Source organism: Microtus ochrogaster, chromosome 1 (assembly GCF_000317375.1).
Source record: "Microtus ochrogaster isolate Prairie Vole_2 chromosome 1, MicOch1.0, whole genome shotgun sequence".
Lineage (NCBI taxonomy): Eukaryota > Metazoa > Chordata > Mammalia > Rodentia > Cricetidae > Microtus > Microtus ochrogaster.
The window spans coordinates 13,151,104-13,161,199 of NC_022009.1; the positions used below are offsets into that span (position 1 = coordinate 13,151,104).

At 39.1% G+C, this 10,096-nt stretch overlaps 1 protein-coding gene across 1 annotated transcript in view; it reads right to left on the reverse strand.

Moving 5' to 3' along the window:
• Nucleotides 1-10,096, reverse strand: part of Kcnh5 (potassium voltage-gated channel subfamily H member 5) — a 314,460-nt gene that overhangs the window by 285,802 nt on the left and 18,562 nt on the right. Inside the window, exon 2 of the mRNA XM_005343212.3 lies at nt 6,859-6,982. Within this exon, the coding sequence (XP_005343269.1) occupies nt 6,859-6,982 (124 nt within the window). The remainder of the gene's footprint in view (nt 1-6,858; nt 6,983-10,096) is intronic.

The window sequence follows — 10,096 nt, forward strand, 5'->3', positions numbered from 1 at the left end:
AAAAAAAAAAAAAAAAAAAGATGGGTGACTGTAGCTTCTAGGGAGACACACTGTGTCTCCTCTCCTGTGGCTTCCTCTCTGTGATCCATGAGGTTGCAACAAACCTCCTGCACCAGTCTGATCCTGTATAACGGCCACGTTCTTGCCGTACAACAGATGTGGTGATAAAATTTGAACTTTGGAGCGAGGGGGGATATTCTCTTCAGGATTAGCCCAGGCTCCATCGAGGCTGACTCAGCTTCTGCTGAGCCTCCATTTACATCTGTCCAAGAACATCTTTGAGAAATGTGACTTTGGCTCATAACAGGATTTCTTTATTCCTGCATCCTGTATTCTCTCATTGAGATCTCATAAGCAGTCCTCATTATATTTAACAGCCAAGACAGCTGTAAGGTTGATAGACTTCCAACAGAGTAAAGAACCTTTTAGTTCTAAAACTAAATAGATAAGTAACCTTAATTATGAGCTCCATCAACCCATCTCACTTTTCCCTTGGCCAGCAATGTTCCTGGATGAAAGTACCACAAGTATATAGTCACCACTCATAAAGAGCAATATAATATGCAGGCTGTCATCTACATACTTGCAAATGCTTAATCCAAGAACTAAACACAGGGCGACTTGTGCTGTTGCTAAGTATGGGGTTCACCTTGGGAGTGGTGGCAACAGTAGAGTCATTAGCTAGGTGAGGGATGGGAGTATAAATGATATGTAGTCAAAGAAGAAAAAGAGCCCTGAGAGAGAGGAGCTAAGGAGGAAAAATGAAAAATCAAACAAAACCAAGATCTTTGGGATCCAAAAGAAGTAGTTTAAAAATAATTCAAAGACATTATTTTATATAGTTGATCCTAACAAAAAGGTTTTACAACTCAAATGCACATGGTCTTAAAAGGATTTAGATGGAGTCACAAAAGTAGGTCCACGTCATATTAAAGGAAATCAGAATAGTACTGGGTACCCCTAACCTGGGGAGTCTGGGTTCACCGAGGCATCTCTTCCTTCCTACAGCTTTCCTCGGTGGCTCTGCGAGAAGCAGTCCTCAGCCAAACGGAACTGACTGACGCCATGATCATGTCTGATGCACTCTTGTGGGCTGCTGAGGTAATCTTGTGTTGATAAGACTGCTTGTGATATCCCATCGTGTAACTCTTAACAGCTCTGCTTTGCTGTCTAATTTGATGACCTGGGTAAGGGATTGGGAATGGCTTTCCAGTGGGAAGGGGGATTAATTTTGAAAGCATCTGTCTGCTCCTCAAGTCCTCCTACCTAGCTTGCATAATCGCTCTTCCACTTCACTATTCCAAAACCAAAAGCAGAGCAGATTTCTTTAAAGTTTCAGATTAATGAGAATGAGAAGGCTGTAGTGGTTCCCACCTAACCCTTGACAAGCTTCAAATGCCAGAACCCCTTCCCTTAAACCTGTAGTCCTTTGAACAACCAGTACTTTCTATGTTCTCTAACACACAGCAGATAATCTAAGACTTGGAAATTCAATTACTAGATTATAAAACAAAATAGATTGGAAAGTCCTGAGAGTCCTAATATGTTATAGAATACCTTTTTATTTTCCTTTAGCAAAAACAAAAGTCAGACAGTGCTCTGTGTGTGTGTGTGTGTGTGTGTGTGTGTGTGTGTGTGTGTGCGTGTGTGTGTGTGATTTAACTATAAAACTTTAGCTACTATTACGACACAGCAAGGAAGTAGAAAACCAGAAGCCTCAGTCATGGCTGGGGACCATGAGACTAGAAGGGCTCTCTAGACAGTCATGTGAGGCACCCTTTATAGAATTTGCATACTACCGCCTTTGTGCATATGCTCTCTGGCTCAGAGACAGTGTTTCTCAGACAAGGCTGGGATGTATATAAGGTTGCTCATCTCCAACTTGTTTGATGTGTAAAGTACGGGAATTTGGATGTCATGGAAAAGAGAAAGGCTGTGACCGCCAAGCAATCAACTACAGTGAAATACAGTGAAGTGGCATGTGATAAAAATGCTTAAGGAAGTCTCAAAAACACGAGGGTGGCTGAAATCATGAATAGTGTTTCATAGCGCAATCCTGTAGGTCTTAAAAATGAACTTAGAGAAAGAAACTCCATTTCAAGGATCTAGTGCTAGAAAATGAGCAGAGAGCGCACTGGCACAACACAACACACCTCAGAAGCTGGGGCTGAGTGAATGTGGCATGGAATCCTTGCAACAATAAAGATAGCGCAATGGCAAGGCTGTTAACAAGCTGAAAATTGGGTTTAATTTGTATGCAGTGGGAGAGAGACTGGGCAAAATATGGAAAAAGATAAAAAGACATAAGAAATATATTTCAGTCTCTTGATATGTAAAAGCACGGTTTGATAGTTTTTATTTTTCTATAAAGGAATTCACCCTTAAATATTTTAAAATTATGACATGCCATTATTTAACTCATTGTCACCCTAATCTTATTGACTTCAATTCAAATAATTAAATGATACAAATCATAAATAAGTATATACAAGTCAAATACATAATATATAAAATTATCTATGATGTCTGCAATTTTTTCTCTGACACATGATATCATAGCTCATTGGCTTATTAGTCACTGGTTCCTTATTTTCATATATCTGAATAAAATTCACCATTAAAATCAGTAAAATTTCTATCATGTTTAGATCCAATGTACTGTACTGTTTCTGCTGATAGCCTGGGGACCCATTCACCTGATAAATTGCATCTTTGGAAGGGAATTTTGAGTCATCTTCCTTTCCTGACTCAGTGATGCTATTTTATTATTATTTCTTTTATTACATTTAATAGGGAGGTGACAGGAAAAAGCATAAAAGAGTGCATGTGACATGAAAGCATGAGGGAGGACTGTCTGATGGGAGGAGGAGGCCCATCCAAGAGGAGGTGGGGAGATGAGAGCAGACAGTGAGACAGGAAGATGAAGATGAAGGACAGTGACATGTATTTGCAGAAATGCCGTAATGAAACCTACTGCTTTGTATGCTGGCTTTGAAGATTAATCAAAAGAATTGTACAGGTCAAAATAATCTGTTAAATTATTTGATTTATTTTCAAAGTTCTTTATTGTGTGAGGGATTGATCATATTCCCGTGGAATTCAGGGATTCTGGAATCACCAATTATAACAATAGTGCCCATTAACCCCGAGCTTATGTTTCTAAATCTTTGTGTAATTCTATTCTTCCTTTCTTCTGTCTCCTTGCATTTGATGTCCAAAGGATTTTTATAAGATTTCTCACGAAATACAGAAAGAAAACCAGATGTTACAAAAATATTTGGACTCACAGGACAGACCAAATCTGTTTGTCTGTCTGCCTGCCTTGTTTTGTTTTCTGTCCTGGAATCTGTTATCTGCTTTATCCACTGTTGTGCTTTCAACTTTATGGTTTAGGAAGCTAGGGCTTTGCCTTAATACTTTTAACAAATTTCTTACAACTAGATATCTTTATTATTTCTAGGTCTTAGCTCTTCTGAATAATGGGACAATCAACACAAAATGGGTAAAATTAATTTTTTAAAGAAGGATGAGAAAGTTTAAAATGAAAATGCATTTTCATAAGTCACACTTCCAAAAATAGCTGTTAGGGATGGGTGTCTTGTCTGTTCATAGGGCTGGGGCATAGTGTCTACTCATTCATCAGCGACTCTGTGCTGGCCTTAAATGGCTGTAATCTTCAGATGAGCAAAACACTCTCCATATTGCGTTCAAGTGAGTAAAGACTGTTTATTCAGAACACAGCCATTTTTGAAAGCATGTCTCTGAGAGGTGGGGGAGACTTGAGGAAAGACATGCTCACTTTGTTTCACAGTGGAAAAGTCCAAATAATCCAAAATTTCGTGGAATGCTTTAGCACTGAGGTGAAATGCCCTAAGTAAATCATGCTTTCCCGAAGTATGGGAGACCTAAATTACAGTTTACAATGAAAGAAAACAATATAATTTAACGAAGACAGATAACAAAGTACCTTAAGTCTGTAAATAGTACATTCTAAAGTAAGTGTGGGCTGGTGAGAGGATTCAGTGGGTAAGGTCACGTGCTGCTAAGCCTGACTACCTGAGCTCAGTTCCTGAAGTTTGCATGGTGGAAGGAGAAAGACTACTTTCTCTGACCTCCATAGTCACACACATGTACACAATATATAGACAGATAGACAGTCAGACAGACCAACAGATAGACAGATAGATGGATAGGCAGGCAGCAGGCAGACAGACAGACATGCGATAGATAGATGGTGCAAAAGATGGTAAAACTTTATAAGGTAAGCATAACTGAATCTCTTGTTTTCAAGGTACTTCTCATACTGGTGACATGAAGGAAAAAAGAACTCCTTTAGAATTAAAAAAAATATTTATATGATGCACAAGCATTTTTTATGCATCTGCCTGTAGGGAAAAAAACCCTACATTTACCAAATAAAACAGCACATAGGACAGAACAAACACATGGGACACAAGAAGGAAGGTGGAGCTTAAATGGTATCCATAGCATCAGGCATTGGTGGCACACACTATTCCAGCACTCACTCTGGAGTCAGAGATAGGTGGATCTCTGAGTCTAAGGCCTGTGTGGTCTACAGAGTGAATTCTAGAACAGTCAGGACTACACAGAGAAGCCCAGTATTGAAAAACTGAAGAGAGGGGACAGAAGGCAAAGATAGCAGATCAAGATAGCAATAGTCATACTTCTCAAAGACAACTAAAGCAATAGGAATAATCCACCCACCCTGTGAGAGCTGGTGAGATGATTTAATGGGTCAGAGCACTGAAAACCTCAGTTCAAATCCCCAGTTCCCATGTAAATGCTGGGCATGGTTGCCCACTTCTGTAACCCCAAGTGTAGAATACAGAGACAAGAGGATCCCAGACACTCACTGGCCAGGTAGCCTAACTGAAAGAGTAAGCTTCTCGTTCAGTTAGTTCAGTGAAAGACCTTGTCTCACCCACAAATAACAAACAAACAAACAAACAAACAAACAGATAAATAAATAAATAAATAAATAAATAAATAAATAAATAAAGTGAAGAGCAATAGAGAAAGATGTAGGATGTTCTCCCCTGGTCTCCACATGCATGAACATAGCCATTCACACCTATACATATTTGTATTATACACACACACACACACTTTACAATACACACATATAAACACACCAATATGTTAAGGTAATATAAGACCAATATGATGCTGAAAACAAAGATCTCTACCTGAAAACAGTGCTCTACCTGGAGTCAAAGAAAGGACAAGAACATCTTACTCAGAGAAGCAGATATCTGGTTAGGTGGAAAATGGCATCTGGCACAAAAATGAGATTGCAAGCACCCAAAAAAAGATAGGGGACACTTTCATTGCATTAGGCTCTCTGTAGTACCTATTTCACAGGGTAAGGTAGACCAGAAAGCTTTCCCTTTTCCTAACTTAAACTCTCCTGGAAACAACGATACACAACATACTGTGTGTCACCTCCAACGCTGACCACGCCCTTAGTATTTTATGGTTTTCCTAGCATAAAGATCAAATTTTGTTCCACTGTCAGAAAGACATCAGTACTACCAAAGGTGTGGCCCATCCACAGGCCACAGTTTTCATTATTCCCATGTATTCTTTTGCTTCATTCTTGGGAGTGTAGACAAAATGCAGGAATAACCTCAATAGAGAGGGAAAGGGTGTCTGGGGGTGGAGAGGAAGAGGAAAAGAAGGAAGTGTCAACAGATTGTTTCTCAAGCCTTGATACACATCAAAATCATCTGAGCTTCTGCTTTAACATGAAACTACTGGCCCTGAACACCCAATTTGGCTAACTCTGGTTCAATAAATTTAAGAAGTGTTAGAATCTGTTTTGAAGAAGTTATTTAAGTTTTTCTGTGTCTAATTTGAGTAGTTTGAGGTTTAGACTTCATCATGAGGCAGACCATTCACGTACATATAGATCATTCACACACACACACACACACACACACACACACACGCACACACACACCCCAGATCTCAGCATAAATGGGTAGGAATCAAAAACCAGATGTGGATGTATCTCTTAACACAACACGACGTTTGTTTCTCAGAACTTGAACTAAAAAAGAACTCCAGATCCTTTTCAGTTCCAAAAATTTTAACTTCAACCTTAGTTAAGCTAGAAATTAAGAAAAAAAGAAACTAAACCATTGGGGGGGGGGGTTGGCGGAAAGAGGTCCCATCTGTCCTTACCAAAATATGGTGGCCAAGTTAGATTCTAAATTAGTTCCTTATAGATAGGTTGGTTTACTTGTTTGCTCATTTTCTGATTCCCTTTTATTCACAATTCTTCTTACACTTGTAGACATGACCTATTTTTAAAGTTGTCATAAGTAATACAAAAGTCAGATTGTGTTTTACATAAAACAAACCAAACAGCAATGGTGACTACACCAAACCTATAAAGGCATGTGATTGGCTCAGCGTAAGAGCTCTACTCTCAGGCTTTGGCATCCTCCTGAACCATGCTCCACTTGGCTGGGTTATATTTTCCATTTTGTAAGGGACAATTTTAGTTGCTCCAGAGGTGTTGCTGTCATCAGTGGCTCCCTGATGCTGACTACTCCGTGGTCACCCAGTACCCAGACTGTCTCCTGGTTGGTTATAGATGACCAAACAAATTTTAACAAGTGAAATACTTCACACACAGGCAAAACTCTGCCTTTGCAAAAATTATCAGAAATAGCTTTTAAAATACATATTTGCTGGTCACAATTGAGTCTTTTTTTTTAACTTTCTAACATAATTTTCATCCAGTCTTGAGGATAAGTAAACACAATCCTCTCGGCCACTCTCAGAATTTTATTCCTATTAGGAAACAATTGCAAAGTTATTCAGTGTACATACCTGCAAGTGCTACTCTTCTGCATGACGTCAGCTCGATGATACCCAGAGAGTTTGCAAAAACCGTCATTACTGTAAACTACAGGCCAGTCCACAATTTGGGCGTTTCCCAGTAAGAAACTTGATTCTGAAGAAGAGAGAGAGATTTACTTAGCTTTATTGAGCAACTTTTGCCTTTCAAGTGATCAAAAAGGCAGTTTTAAAAGATGAGCAAATGCAATGACGGTGTGCTCTGAGACAAACGATGCACCTTGCGCCATAATCAACTAAGCATGAGGACCAATGAGAGCTACAATAGCTACAAGCTTTATATAACAAACCAAAATCCCCTACAACGATGCACGGCACCTCTTAGCATTCAAGTGTCTTAGGAAAGAAGAAGATGCCTAGTAGTGAGTAGCAATGATTCAACGTGCAAATTTATTAGCATGGGCTAGAGTCACTTTCCTATAAATTCAGAATATTGATGTTGTAGCAGAGGCAAACTGAATACATCCCTCTAAAATATTCTACTAATGAAAATATGATTTGGTGGAACAAATTCCTTTTTGAAAAATCTAATCTAAAATAGCATTAAAGAGTCTTCTCTGAAAATGAGATCATTCAAATCTATCACTTCTGTATGTGCCATAGCACCTAGAAAATGTATGTATTCTATATAAAAGACATTGCTGCTCTACTTTACATGAAAAAAGGTTTGATTTAGGCATAAAATTAGTTCAAAAAGAATGTATTTGAAAAAGTAACACTTTCAGGCTGCAACTTTAGCAATTTTAATAGTCTCATGACAAGAAAATGAAAAGAATAATTCAAATAATATTAACACAAATTTAAACTATTTTAAATAAATATCTTAAAAGAATAAAAAAGTTAAAGGAATATTCTACTTTAAAATCTACTGTAAAATAATCTCCTTTAGGTTCATCTTTGGGTAGAATCTAAAAATAAAAATAAATTGAGTAGCAGGCTTGAAATCCTGATTCAGAAGTGGTTCTCCTAAAAATAACAATGCAATTCAGCATTTACTGAATAATAGTTACTCTAAAAAGGTGGGGCTGTAAATCAGATATTGGAATGTAGTAAAGGTTAGAAGAACATACTCGTGTTCTTTGTATCAAATTTACTTATTAAGAGCATAAATAACCAGCAATCAAAATGATCTAGTGGAATCGATACTAAATCGAGCACAGAAAGCTATATGAGAAATGTCTTCTGAGGGCAATAGTGAAAAAAAAAGATAAAGCCTTTAGAAAATGGAGGTGCTTTCTTAAGTCTCCACCCTGAAAAGACTCCCAGGAGGGACAGTTGATAAAGGTGGTGGACCTTAAACAGAAAGTCACATAAAGCTAAGGAACCAGAAGTCAAAGATCCCATAACAAAAGCAAAAGTTATGCATCTTTCAGAAGAAAAGCCAGGTGGGAATTCAGCAGTCTTGAGGACGACAGAAGTTTACCATATAAAGCGCACAGCAATCACCATAGAAGAAAGCGTTGATCAATTGGCATGATGGTGGAGATGCAACTCAGCTCCTCATCTAGGGACACTGTTAGGAAAATAAAATGGAAACTACCAGCCTGGGAGAAAAGATCTGTAAAACAGATATCTGAAGTCCAATCGAGAATTACACGGAATTCGCCCAGAAGAGCAAGCAACCCAACTTAAAAACTGGGAAAAATGATTTGAACAGACGTCTCAGAGTGTGCCACAGCCAATAGAACACATTCCCACTCACAAGACATGGAAAAGTACACACTAAGAGCGTAGTGACACCCCACCACTCACCCACCAGGGTAGCTACAACCCAATACTAAACGCACTGGTGAGAACCTGGGACCACTGGACCTAGATGTAAATATAGAATATTAAGAAAACACAAGATGTCACGGCCACTTTGGAGCACAGTTTCTTGTCAAGTTAAATATTCATCTGTGACCCTGGAGGTTCACCCTACTTGTTTACTGAAGTGCAATGAAAACATACTTGAACAAAAAAGGGCCATAAAATTTCACATCAGATTGACTCGTTGTAGTCAAACACCGGAAACAACGCAAATCAAGAGAATGGATTTTAAGTGGTGTCAAATCTGTACCAGGAACACCACTTTACTCTAAAATAGAACAAACTTCTGATACACGTCACAACGTGGGTTAACCTAAAATAATACTATGGGGGCAGGAAGAAGCCAAACATGTGAAATCTAAATAGAGACAAAGCACAGTGGCGATAGGGAGCTATGGAATGGTTTCCTTTTCATTATGGTTATGATGACTGCTGAAGGTGATGGCTATGCCAACTGTCCGGGACAATGATTTCTGAAGGGAATGGGGGGATGACAGGAAAGAGGAGAGGAAAATCTATCTGGGGAGTATAAGTGTTCACTCTCTTGAAGTGAGATGCACGTATGTACATTTGTCCAAACGCACCGATCCTGTACAGGTAAGCACATTTAACTGCACGTAAGCTTAGGAAGCACAGGAGGACAATAGGTACTCTGTTCCCTTAAGAGCATATTTTACAAAAACAATAAGCTGACATTTGAGTTAAGCCTTCGTTCTGAGAACAGTTAACAGTATACCCCTGGAGAACCCAGCCAGCGTGATGAGGAAGATTAGCTGGTATCTGCAAAGATGAGAAAGCATAAATTCCTCGTTAAGTGATTGCGGTTTCATTTATCTATGGCATAGATTGTAATCATCAAAAGTGATTTTCTTTCCTCTCTTAGCCCAGGCTAGCTTGCCCTCTCTAATTTGTAAGCTGTACACCAAATGACCAGAATCCATGGTGGGCCGTATGGCTGCCGAGCTACATCCTGCCTTAATTCATCCTGATTTTCAGCCTTATAGTCAAACCAATGCCATCCCTCTTCATTCAGATCAGGAAGCTTAAATGCTTACACCATCAGATCACAAATCCATTCCCATACTTACAAGCATCCCTCCCTCTAATATAAACACACCATTTCTTACCCCTAACGTCTACACGTTAGGCTTAGGTCAGTTTCTTTAGCAGTTCTCAAATATGCTCACTGATGATGCTCTACTCAAAATACTTTTCCCATATCCCTTTGCCTATCCAGCCCTTAAGGATCACCTCAGCTCTGCTTTCTCTACAGCACATACACTGAGGACTGCTCACACACATCCCCCACTCACACACATCCCCCAACTCACACACATCCCCCAACTCACACACATCCCCCAACTCACATACATCTCCCAACTCACACACATCCCCCAACTCA